Below are 20,779 nucleotides of genomic sequence, written 5' to 3'. Positions count from 1 at the left end.
CAGGGGGTGAGTGACTGAGGGCTCCCCACAGCACGACTCCAGGCCATGGTTTCACAAACCCTGGGTGCATTCTGATAGAGATTTAATCTGCGGCTTTTCCTTTGATGGTACTGGGACAGACGGACAGAAATAAAAATCCAGTTAAATAATCTAAGATAGTATCTTTTAATTACTAACTTAAAAGATATCTATAAATATAAAATATTTAAAATCTAGATATAATACATAAATGTATTTATTACCTCCAAAAATTAGTTTAGTGTCTTTTTTAGTTAATTCCTTTGTTTTACTTAGGACTATAAACATCATTATCAATTGTTGAATTTTTACTTTACTCTTCTAATATTTACATGTTTTAAATATTTCACGCACTGAGATAACTTTTATTCCTTTTTTTTTTTTCCCTGCTTTATTTCCCAACCCCCCCCGCCCCCCCCCAGTACATAGCTGTATATCTTAGTTGCAGGTCCTTCTAGTTGTAGGATGCAGGACGCTGCCTCAACGTGGCCTGACGACCGGTGCCATGTCCGCGCCCAGGATCCGAACCCTGGGCCGCCGCAGCAGAACGCGCGAACTTAATTAACCACTCGGCCACGGAGCTGGCTCCCATTCCTTTTTTTTAAAAAAGATTTTAATCTTTCCTTTTTCTCCCCAAAGCCCCCCAGTACATAGTTGTGCATTTTTAGTTGTGGGTCCTTCTAGTTGTGCCATGTGGGATGCCGCCTCAGCATGGCCTGATGAGCGGTGCTATGTCTGTGCTCAGGATTCGAACTGGTAAAACCCTGGGCCATGGAAGCGGAGCGCGAAAACTTAACCACTGGCCACCGGGCCGGCCCCGATAACTTTTATCCTTGATTTCAAAAGGAACACCTCTGTGTTTCACTACTAAGTGTGTTTTCTCCACCGGCTGGAAATATATCTGCTTAATCACATTAAAGAACTAGACTAGCGCTATTTTAGGGTTAAAGTCTGGCACTTAGTTATCATAACTGGGAATGGATATTGAATTTTATCAACAGTTTCTTACTTGATTCGCTGATGTAGTGTATTTTATTAATCAATTTCTTTATAATTACTTATCTTTGCATCCTGGGAATTAAATCCTATTTGTTTTAGTGACTTTAATATATCGATTCTACTTCCAATAGGTCTTTCTTAAAGTTTTATTTATATATTTTCTACAATATTGCTAGAGTTTTATTAAGTGTATTCATGTCAGATTGATCTACTATTTTTTGGGGTGTGGGTTTGATACCTTTTTCAGATTTGGTAACAAAGTTAGGCTAACTTTAAGGAATAAAATGAGCTGCATTCCATCTTTTTTTCTATTATTCTGGAATAATTTATATAACATGGAGATAATGTATTTCTTGAAAATTTCTAAGAATAATTTGCCAGAGATTCTACTGGGCCAAGACGTCTTTCTTGGGGGATAATTCTTTGAAATTTTATTATTGGGGAGGAAGAGTTTAGCATGGGAGGTAGTTTATTTCTTGAGAGTCAGTTTTTTTTTTTTAAAGAAAAATCTCCAATTTCATGAGAAGTTATCAGCTCAGACCCATGTTTATACTCTTATAATCCATAAACTTTTTTGTCAATTTCTTCTTATGGAATCACATTCTAATACAGTAATCCTTTGCAGTCTAGAGATATTTGGCATCTTCTAACATAGTTCCTAATCTAGAAAAAAAGTCTGATGAGTAGCCAAAATAATTATCATAAAACCATAGCACTAAAGCCAGGTACTTAGAATTTAAATTATACCCTAATTAATTAGTGAATCTTTAATTCTGAGGTATTGATTTTTCTAGCTCATAAGGTTTTAGAGCATCAAGCTAAAAGGGAACTAGGAAGACTATCAAAGGGAGACACAATGATTGCCATGAGGTGACAGCTGACAACAGCAACGAGAAGAGAGAAAAGAGAAAAATGCAGAGTCAAAATAAATAAAATGCTGGCACATGGATATCAGTCCCATGGAAAATTTACTTAAAAGGAAATCTAATATTACACTTAGCAATGTTAAGCATATTTCTGTTTTAGAATGTATTTAAGATTCAATTAATTTAACAATTTAAAAATCTTTTTTTCAGTTCCAAGATTTAATAGAACTAAATGAGCTCTATTAGGAAAAGAACGCATACTGAATTGCCATGGGTTACATCAACAGGCGTTACCTACCATCTAGACCATGCACACACACAATGAGATGCACTCCCTCTTCAGAGCCGTCCTCTTCGTCCATGCTGAAGTAAGGGACCGAGGATGCCAGCAGGGGAACATCACTGTACATGAATCCAGGCAGTTTAAGTTGTTTCAGTTCTTCCTTTGCCTGGAGAAAGCTGAAGCAAAATATTACAAAAGATACTCTTTAGTAAGTATTATATTCCGTTTTTAGAGCCAAAAAGACAATCTGCTGAATTTAGAGAACTGCAGAAGAGGAAATCTAACAATATTCGGTTTTAAAATAATGAAAATGCGTGGGATCACCTGAATGATTGAGAAATCAGAGAGTAATTTTCTTTACTATTTTTAGTACCTATTCTGAGCAAATACAAGGAATACTTTAAACCTGAAATCACCTAAAAATATTCTTTTAAACTTGAAATCAACTAAGAAAATATTAGGAGTGGAGTTATGTTTTCTACAAAATTTTACATTGTATGCATAGAAAAGCTGGGAGAAGTTCTGGAAAGATGACTATCTGATGCTTATCCTGTAATCAAATCTTATCCTGTCTGCTCCTTTTTAACCCTACATAAGCGGAAGGGAAGGAGCTGTTCTACAAAGCCTAACAGCAAGAGTGGTGGTTACAGTGTGCAGTAGATTAGGTTATTTGTATTTTTCTCTCAAAATACCAACAAGAAGCAGAATCAAGAGGGAGACGTGACTAAACATAATTGGTGGCACACACTCACTTGGAATGACTGACAGATCTAATCAACTTGGGGACTGTAAACACAAACAGTTATTAACTATTTAAGATTGTACCATTTGGACTCAAGAAAGCTGATGAACACTCACTGGAGTAGGGTGCACCGAGTGAAGCCACTCGTCAGCACTCGTCACACCACTGTTTTCCTCAGTGTTCCACAAACAGTGTGAGGTGCCCAGAGGTGGTCTGCCCTCAGCTTCCCAGCACGTCACAATTCTCCTCTCTGGTTTCACGAGCTTTGGGCACTGTGGATCTTAATTACATAACTCAGAATAATCTGGGAACTTTAAAGACCTGTTGTAGGCACACCCAGAGCTTTCACTCCAGCGATTATGACTCTGTCTGGAGTGAGGCAGAATATTTTGAGAAGAGTGCCATGCTAGTAAATTTATGTCATCCTCACATTTTTCTGGATATTCTACTGGTCCATGAAATCTCAATTCTGGGAACCACTGACTTAGCCAACGCAAGCTGGTGTGGAAGGTTCAGCAAGTCTTTACTAACCTATTATTCATCACCTAATATTGTCCTTATTTGCTAGGTGCACTTACAAAACCTAACTTGTTTCTGGGAGTTAATCAGGGAGAAATAAGGTACTGATGAAATAAACGGTTTTAACCTCAATTATTCCATACTTTCAACATAAAACTATCAATGTAAAATTTGTATCAGAAATGTCTAGCCTATAGAACAGGACAATCATATGGGGAAATACAGGCCTGTCAAAGAGTGTACTGAAGTCACTTCCCCATTTTAGACAGCTAATCACAGAAGCACTTTTTGTATTACAGAAAGTAGAGAACATGAAATGTACATGTTACCAGAGAAATATATATACGTTCTCTCTACATACTTAGTAGCGCATGCTGCTGTGCTCCATTACTTACGCTTGTATTTGAGGTTTTGGTGAATTTTCATACCAGGACACCGATGACGTGAGGCTGTAACCAGTGCTGCTAGGCTGCTTTGTAATGGCATCACACTTACTTTTAGATGAATGCTTAACACTACAAGGAGACTCTCGTGGTGCGGACGGGAAAGACAAACAACCAGAAGTACAGACAGTAGGCACATTTATAGCATCCCTCAGATAGCCACTGTTTATTTTTTCAGAGGTGACAAGTCTGTCTTCTTCTGGTGCACCTCTGTTTGTATAGCGAGCACTTACTGTCCCCCCCAAAGCCGAGGCTTCGGTTTCCTCATAATACCCGTTCTGGACCATTTGTTGATCCTGCTCTTCCTCCTCATCCTCTTTACCCTGTTCCTGCTGAAGCGTACTCATTTCTCTCTTAGAAGTTTCCTTCTGAGGGCTAACTGAATGGCTGTAGCTAACAGCACATGTGTCAGAAATATCCGTACTGCTCTGAGAGCCAAAATAATTTTCTACAAGCCCTTCTTTTACCATATCAGGACTGGCTGAAAAAGGGTCACTTGTACCCAGAGGAGCTTCATTTTTAACTGTAGGGACTTCCGAGTTTATTTGTTTGAGATTTAATGCATCACTATTTTTCCTTTTCACAGTTCTATCTTCACCAACTTCTGTATTAGTAGAAATGGAGCCTGAAACGACACAAGGGGTGCCTAAGCAGACCAGATTTGAAGCCAATGCACTTGCTGCCCCTGCAGGGTTGCCAGGTCTATCAGGACTCCGAGAGTCTTTGCACACAGTGTCCAAGTTAGGTTTGGAGCTGCACCTACTTTTCACATCACTGGAAGTATTTTCATCTGAAAAAATAAATTGTAAAGGGTCTTTAGTGCTTGAATTTAAGGGATGTATTGCTACAGCTTCATTGTCCAAATGCCCTGAAAATACGACACTCTGCTGTTGCAAAATAATGCTTGACTTTTTACTATTGTCACATTTTGGCAAATCAACTGTCCCTAGATTTAACACAGTTTTGCTATCACTTAGGTGGCATTCAGGTGCAACAGGTTTCCTAGAGCTTTCCTCAGGCGACAGCTCATCGTCAGACGGCAGTGAGTTGATGGACGTCAGAGACGACTGCACCTCACTTAGAGCGCTGGTGCTCTCGGTGCAGTGACTGCCTAGTGAAAGCTTCACGCTGGCGTCAGCCCTCATCAAAAGCGGAGGAAACACCCTCTCAGTGGGGGAAGGGCCTTGCCCCTGCACAACTTCAAACACTACGTCAGGGTTTGGATGTGTTGCAAAAGAACTTGGTTCACTCTCAACCCCTGAATCTGAAAATCTAGATGAGGCGTATGTGGCATTACCATCTGGTAACTTAATTGCATCTGCACTCACTACCACATGATATTCTTTCGCAGAGGCAGCAGGTTGATTACTTCTTAACTTAGCTAACGGCTCTCCGACAAAACGACACTTTGCTTCCTGCAAAGCTTCCTTCTCAAGTGTTATGTCTATAGATTTAGATTTACCATTAGATTCTAAGGACTCAAAGTTGGGTAGCTGTAAATTGTCCACCAGCATTTCATCTAGTCGAGGCTCTGTCCAAGGTCCTATTTTAACAGTTACTTTCTCGCCACTGAAAGGGTCTTTGTCACAGGGCTTTACTTCAATGGTTCTAACTCCTGCCGATGGCGTTTGCTGATCATGGAAATCCTCTGAGGAACTTCTAGCTGCCACATTGTGCTCCACTTGTGTAATTTCATTATCGTCCTGGGAGGTATCAAGTTTACCTGAAATGGACAAATTTGCACAAAGATTTAGGCCGCCAGAGTTCAAAGGATCAAACAGGTCTGGCTGCATATTTTCAATATCTGGAGACTTTTGTTCAGTTCTCTCTGTATTAGTTGGCAAAAAGCTAGCTTCCTTTTGACTTGTCTGTCTGTTGTAGGTCTTTAGGTCAAAATTATATCCACATATCGTGGGATCCAGACCTTCCTTCTGACTATGTGAAGGATTGCCTTCTGAGCATTTAAAGAGATCATTTGATGCTGTACTTTTCAAGCATTTGTAGCCTACCAAAACCACAGAATCCTTAGAGTTCTGTTTTATTAATTTTTTTGTGTTTTCAGGTTTCATTGTTTTCATGAGCTTAGTAACCTTAACCTTGGATTTATTTGATTCTTCATTCTTTCCTTTCAGACATTTTGTTAGCTGTTCTTCACCTTCTGTATACCAAAAACTGGAGGCACCAGCAGGTCTGACTGTGAACTCTGGGCTAGCAAGTCCAGCTAGAGAGCTTTCTTCAGTCTCACATTTATCCATTCTACTGGACTCTGATCTCTGAAGATTCTGAACTCCCATCCAGGGTGCATCTAAGTCTTTTATCCAAAGAAAAAAAGATTCAGGTTTAAACAAGGTGTGAGAACTCATATGATTAAGACTACTTTTTCTGACTATAACTTTCTAATATCCTCAAAAATAAATGAAACTGGAGGGGGGACAAAACAGCCCCACGTTAGGGAATGGTTTTACGTATAAAAGGAAGAATATACTGAAAGTGACACACAACTTACATATTTTAGTTAAATTATACTTACCTTCAATAACTGAATCTAAATACCTATCTTCAAAGATTATAGGTAATGAATTGAGATCTCCATCTAATTCACTACATTCAATGGGTAGGGGTGGAAGAGAACTGCAGAAGGAAGTATTTTTGATAGCGGTGCACATCTGTAGATGACTCTGAGCACTGAAAAATATTGCTGACGTCAGACTGTAATTCAAAAAAATTACATCCACTGCCACCTTCCAGACTCCACCTTCCCCCTCCCCTCACCATTCCTACCCCTTCCTCAAGACACAACCTCCTTGTGGAAGAGATCCTTGATCAGAGATCAAAACTGGTAAAATGGAAATTATGGTTTCTTGAAAAATTACTGACATAAAATTATGGTCTGTTGATAAACTATTCAATTAATTCCTATTACCTTCTTCTATACTTTTTTTTTTAAAGATTTTATTTTTTCCTTTTTTCTCCCCAAAGCCCCCCGGTACATAGTTGTATATTCTTAGTTGTGGGTCCTTCTAGTTGTGGCATGTGGGACGCTGCCTCAGCGTGGTTTGATGAGCAGTGCCATGTCCACACCCAGGATTCGAACCAACGAAACACTGGGCCGCCTGCAGCAGAGCGTGCGAACTTAACCACTCGGCCATGGGGCCAGCCCCTCTTCTATACTTTTTAATGTCACTTCAAAGTGAGTTATCTATGCTTAATGTCTGAACTTCCTCATTTGCTGAGAACAGCATGTAGGAGAAATACCAAAAGCTCAAATGCCTACTAATGATTTGATGATGGTGTCGAAAAAAATGTGTTTTATTGCTCCTGCTGTAGTTAACATGTATTGATGAACACAATTAACAGCTATTTAAAACAAGGTGTATAACTTTCTAATACAGTTCTTTTTTGTTTTTTAGGAAGATTAGCCCTGAGCTAACATCCACTGCCAAACCTCCTCTTTTTTGCTGAGGAAGACTGGCCCTGAGCTAACATCATGCCCATCTTCCTCTACTTCATATGTGGGACGCCTACCACAGCATGGCTTGCCAGGTGGTGCCATGTCCGCACGTGGGATCTGAATCAGTGAACCCCGGGCCCCTGAAGTGACACATGCGAACTTAACCGCTATGCCACCGGGTGGGCCCCACAAATAGTTTTTCAAAAAACCTTTCCTTACAGAAAATTTCAAACAAATCAAAGAGAATAGTATTTATTAATAAACCCCCTCACTCAGCTCCAACAATCTAATTTTGCCTTCTTATCTACACCTCCACTCACTACTTACCCCATACTCTGTTATTATTTACAGCTTTTTTTTGACATATAATTCACATATCTTAGCTATAAGAGTCTGACGAATGGACACCTGATACAGAACAGTTCCATCTCTTCAGAGGGTGCTCTCATGTCTTTCTGGTCAAACTCCCAGCCCAACCAACCCCAAGACAACCACTGTTCTGACTTTCTTCACCTTAGTTTGCCTCTTCCAGAACTTCATATAAATAGAATCATAGTATTTACTCTTTTATGCTTTTTTCACTCAGCATAATTTTCTCAAAATAGCCTTTAAAGACAAAGAAAACCAGATCTAAATATAATCATTAGGAAAAATGGATGATATCTATTCTGGATAGTTTAACTGTAAACCACTGACCTAACAGAAGGCAGTGCCAGTCAGACTGCTTGTGAAATTCTGTAGTAAATAATGATGAATACGAGAGATTCTGATCTGCAAAAATAAGCTACAAGTTGGCCCAATGGAAGGCTGGAGCCAGTGCTGCACGGGACTGACAAGGTTACAGCAGATCTGATCTGGAAGGAGGTGGCAACTGGGCAACATGCTTCTTGATGTAGGGAATGGATCTTTCATGAAGTAATTCAGAAGACTAGACCCAATTTGATTAAATGGGATTTCTAAACTTCAAATTCTCCTAATTTCTTCTACTGTAAATATTGTACATCACTGATAAATTCTGAGATAGCTATCTTATGTAAAAGGAAACAAAATCATTTTAATTTTGGATTTATGCTACTCACTGAAGTTCCTGGTATGCAATGGCAGCTTCCCTGGGATGTTCAAAACAAAAGAAGGCCTCAGAGAATCTGCGTACCTGAAATTACAAACAGGAGTATGAATAACACGGCACGTTTAAAGTCACTCAGGCACAGGATGCAGGGAGAGAACCCTTCCATCAGGACAGCCATAACCACCCTGTGAGAATTATCTCCCTCCTCAGTGTGGCCAAAGCACTGCATTTTGGTGCAGCAGGAAACAAAAAAAACAACAGGATGCACAATGAGAAATCTAGGTTTACATTATGGATCCACCATTTGTCTTCCTTGAAGACAGACATTTTGTATGTCACATTCACCACTACATTCCCGGTACCCAGAATAGTGTCCAGCATATGGGAAAAATGATAGAAGCCGCTTGCACTTCCACCATGCTATGTGTCAGGCCTCCAAGTATATGCAGCTGAGTCAAGTGAATGACTGAGTAGCATTGTGACTTCGGGCATTTCACCTTTGAGCCTCAGATGACTCTTTCACATTACTCTTAATACTTGTTCTATATATGGGGTTATTGTGAAGAACAAACAAGACACCATATGCATGTCATACGAACATATAGTTTGTAATGCGGAAAGTGTATATAAATATAAGCTATCATAATAGTCATGATAGCACTGACCACATCTTTTTCCTCAAAATAACTGCATAAGCAAATTGTCTCTCCTCTTAACGTGTAATATTTTTTAGAGTAGGAACTACGTTTTGATCATCTATTATCCCCCAAAGCCTATATCTCAGCATGTTACATGTTACTTGGTAAATACTGGTCCAATCTAGCTGAATTTTCTTCTGCCATATTTGCATTTTGACCCTTTCATTTCCAATTATACAAGGGAAGGCTCTGTCAGCTACTGGAGCAACATGAAGCAACAGTAAGGAGATGGAAAAGATGTTTTGTTTTGAGGTACATGGAGGAGAAAGAAATTATATTACATTCAAGATTCCTTCCTAAAAGGAAACCTGACTTAAGGTTCTTTGGTTTTAAAGGTACAACAGATTGGAGACATTACACTCGTCATCAAGATGTGGCCAGCTGAATTTCTGAGTTGCTAAATTGTTTCCCTGAGCAGATGAGACTGGGTCTTCAGAGGAACAAGTCTCCTCTCTGCGGAGAGGAAGGTGTGAGGCATCTTTGAGAAAGATGCCATTCGAGTCTTTACTTTCAAATGCTGTCCAACTGCCTCTCCTTCCTCTCCAAAACTAAGGGAAAGATGAAGAAAAGTATCTGCCTATCTGTCCATTAGGGATATTTTCCTTGAGGGCTATAAGGTGTGAAGACATGCAGCCTGAAGTCACCTGGATTCCTGGTGTTGCAGCTGGGTCTGCAAAACCAGCTCATTTCCTTCTCTCCCTACATTCCCTGATTCCTGCAATAATAACCATCATTTCTTGACAACATCGTACCTGCCAGGCTCTATGCTAAGCATTTTATTTTCATTCTTTAATTTAAACCATATAAAAACCCTATGAAGTGGCTATATCTTCATTTAATAAGTGAGAAAACAGGCACAAAGAGGTTAATTACTTGGCCAAGATAACATAGCTAGCAAGCGATAAACATGGGATTCAAATTAAGACTTGAGAAACTCCAAATTTTGTGCTCCAAACCACTTCTCTCTTCCCTTCTGCTATGAGACTCCCCGTAACCAGAAAGTCTTTCCTTTCTTCTACACATTCACACGAAGTTCTCTGTCTAAATTTTCTCCTGCTGTGACTTACATGCTGTGGCAAGGTGTAACAAATAAGCCCATGAACTGTATTGTGTGGCCGTATCTAAGGTATGACTGCCACCTGCTGGCAGCACAGCTTAATTCTGGGCAAAAGACTCACACAGAAAAAATGTTACATTTACAAATTCAAATGATGGACAAGAGTATATATTACTACTTTGGTATATATGTTTGTAAAACAAGTTTTGTGTACACACCCTAATTTTTAAAAATTCACTCATTTGGCAATGTCAACTATTCAAAATTTGGCAAAATGCCAGGAGGTTAAAGAAAAGCCTCTGAGCAATCAAAATGGGTATTTATTAACGCTTTACAGAGTTAGATGTTCATCTGTATTCTCTAACATGTTGTTGAAATTGCTAAACAGTATTATAATAATTTTAATAGTACTTATTATAATTATAATAAATAGCATTTATGATTCATTATTAAGATAATGCAATTACTGTAATTAATAACATAATAATAATTATAATAATTTTATACATGCCTGTCCAGGTAGATTCTAATCTTGAGTGCAGGGTCTAATATCTCCTTTATTAACTATGTTGCCTGGAAGAAGGCAGGAGCCTCACAAACGTTTACTGAACCACGCCTTGCATTAGACTTTAAAGCCTCCTTTTACACAAGCTGATTTATACTCACTACGAGATACAATTCTAACTGGTTTAAGTTCTTTAGTTTTGCAACTCACTGCACTTCAAAGAGCAAATGAGACAAAGGAAAAAGGAGAACTACAGAGTATACACAGTACACACACAGGCATAAGTTACACGCGTGGTGTGCACACACGGGCACAGGTGTACACAGAATGTAGACACACAGGCATAAGTCTAAACGCATGGTGTGCACACACAGGCACAGGTATACACAGTACACACACAGGCATAAGTCCACACGCATGGTGTGCACACACGGGCACAGGTGTACACAGAATGTCGACACACAGGCATAAGTCTACACGCATGGTGTGCACACACGGGCACAGGTGTACACAGCACACACACAGGCATAAGTCCACACGCATGGTGTGCACACGGGCACAGGTGTACACAGTACACACACAGGCATAAGTTACACGCATGGTGTGCACACATGGGCACAGGTGTACACAGAATGCAGACACACAGGCATAAGTCTAAACGCATGGTGTGCACACAGGCACAGGTATACACAGTACACACACAGGCATAAGTCCACACGCATGGTGTGCACACACGGGCACAGGTATACACAGAATGTAGACACACAGGCATAAGTCTACACACATGGTGTGCACACACGGGCACAGGTATACACAGTACACACACAGGCATAAGTCCACACGCATAGTGTGCACGCATGGGTACAGGTGTACACAGAATGTAGACACACAGGCATAAGTCTACATGCATGGTGTGCACACACGGGCACAGGTGTACACAGAATGTAGACACACATGCATAAGTCTACATGCATGGTGTGCACACACGGGCACAGGTGTACACAGAATGTAGACACACAGGCATAAGTCTACATGCATGGTGTGCACACACGGGCACAGGTGTACACAGTACACACACAGGCATAAGTCTACACGCATGGTGTGCACACACGGGCACAGGTGTACACAGAATGTAGACACACAGGCATAAGTCTACACGCATGGTCTGCACACACAGGCACTGGTATGCACAGCACACACACAGGAATAAGTCTATACGCATGGTGTGCACACACAGGCACTGGTATACATAGTACACACACAGGCATAAGTCCACACGCATGGTGTGCACACAGGGCACAGGTATACACAGAATGTAGACACACACAGGCATAAGTCTACACGCATGGTGCGCACACAGGCACAGGTATACACAGTACACACACAGGCATAAGTCTTCCTATGTATACTACGCAGTTAAAGAAATGCTGAGAACTTGGCGCTGAAACAAAAAGGCCCTCCCTTAAGAACAAAAGCAAAAACCCTAGAACATTCCCATAAAAAGCAGATAAATGAAAAATTAATATAAACTGGGACTGTTTAGTGGAGGATCTAACATTCAGACCTTTTTAGTAGCAGAGAACACCAGTGTATTAAAGTTGAGCACATTAAATAAAATCCATAATGATAACTAAATCCTTCTGAACGGGCTAAATTAGGTTCGGTACGCTCTTCTTCAGAAGGTAGGGAGATATAAAGCACACTAGCAAATTTCCATTTAAAATGGTTAAAAATAACGTAAGAAAAAGTTAACCCTTTAAAAAGCACATAACAGATAATAACAAAATTCACTTTTGGATAGATTTATTTCCTGAAAACGCTAAATATGTTTTGTATATACACACATAAAAGCTATAGTACATTTTATTTATGTTAATAATTATATAACATTGGAAGTCTGCCCAAAGTTTGCAAAATAGGGCTGGGTTACTGGATGATTATTGTTACCCTTTGGTTCTTCCTGTTTCCTTGATTTTCATGTTCCTTGGAGTTTTGCGCTGCTATCTTCACGGCTGAAGTAGGAGTCACCTCCCCAGTATTTACTGTCTTTGGGGCAGAAGTACCTTCCTTCTGTCCTGTCAAAGGTTCTGAGGCTTCCTCAGACCCTCTATGGACATACCTCTTGCACACTTTGCTCCCTCTTGTGGCAGAATTCTTAAGCTTGTATTCCTTCTCTCCATGCTGCAAGGCACCAGGCTGAGTGCCAACAGCCTAGCTTTTGTTTCCTAAAGGTGATGCTACAGCTCAAGTTTGTGGTCTCTCCTTGGCCTGCAGGGAGGGTTCTGACAAAGCTTGCTCTTGCTTCCCCGTTCCAGAGAGCTCACAGCGAGCCAGCTACAGAGTAGGGGTGTGTGGGTGAGGCACGTGGGACGCTGGAGGTGCCCACGGCCAGCTGAGGGGATCCGTGGGTGAGGCTTTCCAAGCAGCTCACGGGCAGCCTTCTTGATGGGGCCCACGACGCAGTGAGTAGGATCCGCATCCCTTTAATGCCTTCTGAGATTCCCACCTGCTGCTCTCCCAGCCTCTTCCACCCCCAAGTCAGGGAGCTCCCGACTTAGTACTCTGAATGCGGCGGGAGGGAGAGGAGCCTTTCTGGTGGGGGCCTGCACAGCTGGGGAAGCCGGGTGCGCACTCACCTGCATTCCCTTTCCCCTGCAGGAGAAAGCATAGGCCAAGAAGGGTTCTCTTGGAGGTAAGCTGTGCCTCCTTGGGGAGGGGTGATGCGAGTAGAGACAAGCTGTTCCACTTGCTACAACTCTAATGCGTCCAAACTGGTAAGGTCTCTGGTAAGAGAGTGCTGGAACTTCTCTGGAAGCCTGGCCTTGCACAAAGGCTCTCTCAACTGTGGGCGAGTGTCTCAGTCAGTGCTCTCCAGGGGTTCCCAGACCACAGCCATAGGAGCTGGAGCCAGTTAACAGGCCACTGCAGGGTCTGCAGCCCCGACTGGGGTCTGTCTGCCTACTGGGTGGGCGAGACAGATCCTTCTCCTGGGTCCCTTGGCATATGCCACCGGATCCCACAGTTCCCATAACCTCACTTTTGTTCATGGACAGATGCTGAATTTTTGTTGTTGCAGGCAGGACAAAAATATCATATGACGCCAGGATACTTACATCACTCTCTCTTGTATCTTTTTCATTAGTATGGTGCACTGAGAACCATTCACATACAACAGTCTCTATGCTCTGACATGAATGTGTATGGCACATGTCTATACAATTCAATAATTTTGTATGACTTGATTTTCTAAGAATTTGAAAATCTGCCCTTTGTGAATTTTGACATCAAACAACATGGTAGAACCAGTATTGGTAGAAGTAATTCATTAAATTTTCCTCTCAAGTATGGATTTACATTTCCTCTTTTTATTCCAACACTTTGCTACATCATTTGCTTTCACTCCAATAAGCAGAGTTTCCACATCACAGGCTCACTTCCACGACGCAGTCCAATCATGCTGTTTCTGAATCCATTAACAGCCTACAGACTTCACTATGGCCCAGTCTGTCCCTGTACAAACAGTGAACGACCTCTGGACCACTTTGGTTACTGCAGGCTTAGCAATGTATTCTCAGAATCCTGATACACTTCATGAGCAAAGCTCCTGCTGAACTGCACAAATGGGAGCCAAAAGACATGACAGGCCACCGTTTCCACAGTTTTTGTGCTACAGGGCACGACTTATTATCCCTGGTAAAGTAACATGAGGACACTTTCTCATTGTGTCTTAATTAGCCCTCCTTGACTCCTTTAGGAGTTAAATAGGCCCTATCTCGGTATCTGGAAGGGGCTGAGAAAAGGGAAGCTCTAGGTTTTACGTTTGGCATTTTAGTTTTCCATAAACCTAAGTTTTGTCCTGGTCTCCCTTCTTTGCCTCTTTTTTCCAAAGTTGTGTTCACCAGCTGCTGTCTATTGAAGTCTACCTTCTTGTTCCTACTCCAGCCAGGACAACCCCATCCCTGTAAAATATTACACCATGAAGCTGCCTCTGATCCTTGTTATCACACTCTCCCCTACTTTGAGAGGCAGCTTACCTAGTTGAAGAACACAGACTACTGAACCATACTGCCTGCGTCTGCATCTCATCTCTGCCACTTACAACCTGGTAACAACATATGAGAACAAATTTGTAATCATAATGGAAGATTTTAACACACTTTTCCTGGTAGTTGATAGCACTAGCAGCCATAAACTCAAAAAATTTGAACAAGCTCAACCTAGCAGCTATGTTTAGAATACTCACTGCAGCAACCTAAACATACACTCCTGCTGTAAGTAAAGCACGCTTCAAAGAAACTGAAGTCCTAAAACCAGACTGTTTCCTAACCACAATGAAGACACGCTAGAAATCAATAATAGAAAGACAACTAGGAAATTCACAGATATGAAACACAGAAACTAGCTCCTGGATAGGAAGCGTCTTAGTTATCGAGAGGGAGAGGTGCTCAGGCTACCTCAGGCTGCGTGGGGTTTTACAGACACAGCAAAGCAAGGGTACGAGGGACCTGGGTCTGTACCTAGACAGCAAGTTCCTGGCAAACTGGAATGCTGTTCATTGCTATTTATGAAATAACAGACTAATACCCTAGCACCACTCCAGTAGCTGCTGTTTCAGCAACAAGAATCCACCGTTCCCATTGTGGGTCGCTCCTCCAGGCTCACATTCTCTCTATCTCTGACTGTCTCTGCTCTGCTCAAGTCCTTTCCACTGTCACCCACCTGATGATGACTGGTTTACTCATGGTTTCTACTGTCTCGTGGCTTTTGCCTATGATCTTCTCTTTCGTTTTCTGCCATTGATTACTAACCCTGTCTCTTCCTGTGTGTCTCATGTTTAAATTACTCAAGAGGAATGTCTGGATACTTTGTCAGTCATTCTTCTAATAGAAGATGCCCCAAATTGGTAGTTTGTGCAGCAGCCCACCTAAAACATGACTAGCCCTCCTTGTGTCTGTGCTGTAGACGCTGCCTTTGGGCTGAGAGCAACCTCTAATTCATCACTGCAGGGTCACATGATGCAAACATGGCGAGTATGAACAAGAACCATCTCTGGTCCTTGATTTCACAAGAAGATTTCCTGGGCAGGCACTCAATTTCTGGGACTTCTGAGCAAGGGAAAATGATGATAGCTAAAGATGAGACGACATATCCAATGTACACTTCGAGGTAGTTTTGTTTACACGTGCTGCTTTAAGGCAAAGATTTCTATGCAGTAGATGTCAGGCTCCCAAACAAATTGCTACAGCAGGCTGTGAGACCTCCCCTTGGGGTAGTGTCTCGATAAAGCACTTCCTGTGGCGTCCTGTCATCAGCTAGTATGTTTTTTCTGTTTATATGCAGAAAATGAAGTAACAGACATATTTGTTATTTTAATAAATCATTTTATATGCAAAAGGGGAAAGGAAATTCTTCCAGATAAGCCAACTGAAGGGTAAAAAACAACAAATCAAAACTTGTGGAATGTAGCTAAAGCAGTACTTAGAGGGGAACTTACAGACTTATAAATGTGTATAACAGAAGAAACGCTACAATTAAGTAGCGAAGCATCTACTTACAGAAGTTAAAAAAGACAGCAAAAAAAACCCTACAGAAAATAAGGGAAAATACCGAAGTGAAAAGCAAAACTACAGAAAACAAAAAACAAAAAACAAAACACACGAGAGAGAACTAACAACACCAAAAGTTGGTTCTTTGAAAAAACTAATAAAATGACAGACTTCTGGTGAGACTAATGAAGAAAAAAAGAGTGAAGGTTCAAACAGCTAATATCAGGAATGACACAGAGGAAAACACTACAGACACGGCAGACATAACAAAGATAACTGAAGGAGACTACGAATTATTTGATGCCAATAAGTTAATAAACTCAGACAGAACAAACTCCTAGAAAAACGTAATTTATCAGAACTGACTGCAAAATAAATAAAATGTAGTATTCCCACTTATATTGTGTCGCCTGAATCTACTCACAAGGAAACATAATACAAACCCATATTGAAGAGTGGTCTATAAAACTACTGGCCAATAGTATTCAAAAAAGTCAAAGGCGTGAAAGAAAGGAAAATGTAAGGAATTCTTCCGGATTCAATGAGTCTACAGAATTTAAAGGGACACGACACCTGAATGCAATGTGCTCTGCAATTCATGACAACTGAATTTGACCTTGGAAAAGGGGAAAAGGTCATCACACAGGACATTATTAAAGCAACTGATAAAGTTTAAACATGGATTGTACATTAGATATCAGTACTATATGAATACTACATTTTGTAAAGTTGATCACTGTACTGTGGTAAAGTAAGAGACTATCCTTGTACTTAGTCAACATCTCTTAAGTATTTAGGGATAAAAGAGCATGATGTCTATAACCATCAAATGGTCCAGAAAAAAAATGTATGTATGTGTATATTTATATACGCACCTATCTACAAAAAGAAGGACTGATAAAGCAAATATGCCAAAATGGTAACTTATGATTCTGATGAAGAGTATATGAGAGTATTCTCTACTATTTTGTAACTCTTCTGTAAGTTCTCTACTATACTTCATAAGATTTATGATTTTCCCTTCCACATTTATCGTCAATTCACCTGAAATTGAATTTTATATAATATTTTTTCCACATCGATACCCAATTGTCCCAACACCATTTATTGAAAATCTTACCTGTTCCTTGCATATATGCATATGTTATGTCCAAATATGGATACGTCTGTGTCTAGACTTTCTCTTCTCTTCTGTCTACACTAAAATTAAGACCTCTAATTCACCAAAAGACAGCACAAAGATAATGAAAAAACAAACCATGAAATGAGAGATTTATTTATAAAACATCTAACAAAGGACTAGTATTTAGAATACACAGAAAACTATTACAAATCAAGAAGAAAAGAAAGAGAATCCTATAGAAAAATGGGCAAGCAATTTGTACAGGGTACTGCACAGACAGAAAAGCTATACAGCCAACAATCATATAAAACAGTGCTCAACTGCACCAGACAACCGAGAAATGCAAATTAAAACCACGAGATACCATTTTACATCCATCAGATTGGCAAAACTTAAAAAGCCTGCCAACATCAAGGGTTGAGGAGTGTGTGGAATGACAAGAACACTCATGCAGTGCTGGTGGGAGTGAGAACTGGCACCACTTTGGAAAATACTGTGGCATTAGGTAGTAAAACCGAAGTTTTGCATATCCTATGACACAGCAATTTACTTCGCCCGTGAATATTTCAGAGAAACCGGTATGCTGGGAAATACGTACAAGAATGTTCACAGCAGCTTGGTCTGTAGTAGCCACAATTTAGAAGTAATGCAAATGTTCACAAACAGTAGAATGAATAAACAAATTGTGAGTATGATCAAATGAAATACATCACAGAATGAAAATGAACAACTGATAGCTACTGACAAAACATGGATTAATCTCACAAACAAAATCTTGAGAGAGTGACCTCAGCATCATGGAAGACTCAGCTTTCCTGGTACTCACTCCCCTCCACCATACAACAAAAAAGACAGTCATACTCCAACAGAGGACATCCAAACACAACACAAAAACGTCTGAGAGACCCATGCAGCCATACGATGGAGGGCGGAGAGGCTGGAGGCCCCCTCACAGGAGGTGGAACAGGGTAAGAGAAAACTTCACTCCCTCCTCAAAAGACTGGGATCTGGGACCACAGGTGGCCTCTGAAATGGAAGGAACGTGGGAGGGCACGTTTGTTTGGGGGAACATCAAAGATCCCCGAGGGCCCTTACAGCCTCGGGGAAAGCCCCTACCAACCAAGGTGAAAGCTAACATGGGGGTGACTTCATCAAGCCAACACCCCAGGAGAGCAGACAGTGAGAACAGAGTGAGAAAACTCCTAGAGCACGCAGAAGAAAGCACCCCTACCCCCACCTGCCCAGCACTGGCTCCAGCGCCTGGGATCCCAGTGGAACACAGCGGGCTCAGAATATGCGGCTCTTGACCCCCACCCAGTGGCAATAGATGCTAACTGCAACCAAATAATACCAGGATGTGCAAAAACAGGGCTATGCCCTCTAGCAATATCAAACACTATATTAGATCTCCAGACCAGAGAGAAAATGACACATATTGAGAAATCAGTCCTGAGGATACAGAAAGATGTAATCTAAATGACAGAGAATTCAATACAACTATCATCAAAAAACTCAACGATGTAAAAGAGAATGAGAGAATTCAATGAGTTCAGGAGCTACTTCACAAAAGAGATTGAAACTATAAAGAATCAATCAGAAATACTGGAGATGAAAGACACAATGGAAGAGATAAGACACAATATGGATTCCCTGAACACTCAAGTGGACACCACAGAGGAGCGTATGAGCATAATCAAAGATAGAGATGTTAAAATGCTCCAGATAGAGGAGGAGAGAGAATTAAGACTAAAAAGAAATGAGGAAAGTCTCTGAGAAATATCAGACTCAATTAGGAAATGCAACATAAGAATTATAGGTATTCAAGAGGGAGAAGAGAAGGAGAATGGAGCAGAAAGACTGTTCAAAGGAATAATAGCAGAGAACTTCCCAAACCTGGGGAAGGTGATGGAAATCCATGTGGAAGAAGCTATCAGACCTCCTAAATACGTCAATATAAAAAGACCTACTGCAAGGCTTATAGTAGTGAAACCGGCAAAAGTGAATGACAAAGAAAAAATACCAAGGGCAGCAAGGCAGAAGAAAATAACCTACAAAGGAACCCTTACCAGGCTTTCAGCGGATTTCTCTGCAGAAAACTTACAGGCTAGGAGAGACTGGAATGACATATTCAAATCTTTGTAGGACAATACCTTTCAGGCAAGAATACTCTATCCAGCAAAAATATCCTTCAGGTATGATGGAGAAACAAAAACTTTCTCAGACAAACAAAAGTTAAGGGAGTATGTAGCCAAGAGACCTCCCCTACAAGAAATCATCAAGAAGGCCCTCATATCTGGAAAAAAAAAGGAGAAAGGGGTTACAAAGCACAGAGTAAGGAGATAAATAGGTAGACAGAATCAGAAAATTGTAGTTATACATCTGAACAAGTTAGCAAATACTCAAGAATATCATTAAAGATAAAGGGAAGGAAAACACCAAAAACAACAATAATCTTGTCATTTTAATCACAAACTCACAACACAAGATAGAATAAGATGTGAGAAAAACAATTTAGGAAGGGAAGAATGAGGGGGCTGAATTGGGTTAGTCTAAAGAAATAAGAGGCCATCAGAAAATGGACTATGTTATCTATGAGATTTCGAATACAAAACTCATGGTAACCACTAAACATAAAAGCAGAACAGAGAATAATAAATAATATTATATATATTACTATAAATATAACAAGTAATAAATAAGGAGAAAACAAAGAAACACAACATAAAAAACTATGTAACTCAATTGGTAGACCAAAATACACATGACGAGAAACAAAGAAAATGCAGGAGAACTGGAAAACAAGTGATAAAATGGCAGCATTAAGCCCTCATATATCAATAATTACCCTAAACATAAATGGACTGAATTCTTCAATCAAAAAACACACAGTGGGGGCTGGCCCCGTGGCTGAGTGGTTAAGTTCACGCGCTCCGCTGCAGGTGGCGCAGTGTTTTGCTGGTTCGAGTCCTGGGCGCGGACATGGCACTGCTCATCAAACCATGCTGAGGCAGCGTCCCACATGCCACAACTAGAAGGACCCACAACGAAGAATATACAACTATGTACTGGGGGGCTTTGGGGAGAAAAAGGAAAAAAATAAAATCTTTAAAAAAAAACCAAAACACACAGTGGATGGATGGATTAAAGAATAAGATGAAACAATACACTGCCTCCAGGAAACACATCTCAGCTCCAATGACAAACACAATCTCAGAGTGAAGGGGTGGAGGATGATACTTCAAGCTAATGGCAAACAAAAGAAAGCAGGCAGTGTAATACTTGTATCAGACAAAGTAGACTTCAGATGAGACAGGTACAGAGAGACAAAGAGGTGCAGTACACAATGATTAAAGGGACATTACATCAAGAAGAAATAACACTTGTAAATCTCTATGCACCCAACATGGAGCACCAAAGTACACAAAGCAACTATCAACAAACCTAAAAGAAGACATTAATA

The 20,779-nt window shown here is 40.6% G+C and overlaps 1 protein-coding gene across 29 annotated transcripts in view; it reads right to left on the bottom strand.

Annotated features, from left to right (window-relative positions):
• Positions 1-20,779, bottom strand: part of FAM135A (family with sequence similarity 135 member A) — a 117,105-nt gene that overhangs the window by 21,162 nt on the left and 75,164 nt on the right. For 7 of the 29 annotated variants that reach the window (XM_023625144.2, XM_070245762.1, XM_023625145.2 and 4 more), the window contains 4 exons: positions 8,401-8,474; positions 6,401-6,555; positions 3,823-6,181; positions 2,182-2,342 (listed from right to left, as the gene is read on the bottom strand). In XM_023625144.2, coding sequence (XP_023480912.1) covers positions 2,182-2,342; positions 3,823-6,181; positions 6,401-6,555; positions 8,401-8,474 — 2,749 coding nt within the window. Of the gene's footprint in view, positions 1-2,181; positions 2,343-3,024; positions 6,182-6,400; positions 6,580-8,400; positions 8,475-20,779 lie in introns of those variants that run through there. The other 22 variants (XM_070245760.1, XM_070245748.1, XM_070245750.1 and 19 more) reach the window with 9 other exon arrangements.

Source organism: Equus caballus, chromosome 20 (assembly GCF_041296265.1).
Source record: "Equus caballus isolate H_3958 breed thoroughbred chromosome 20, TB-T2T, whole genome shotgun sequence".
Lineage (NCBI taxonomy): Eukaryota > Metazoa > Chordata > Mammalia > Perissodactyla > Equidae > Equus > Equus caballus.
Note: the sequence above shows the minus strand (reverse complement) of the source record. Positions and strands in the feature narration are given on the sequence as shown.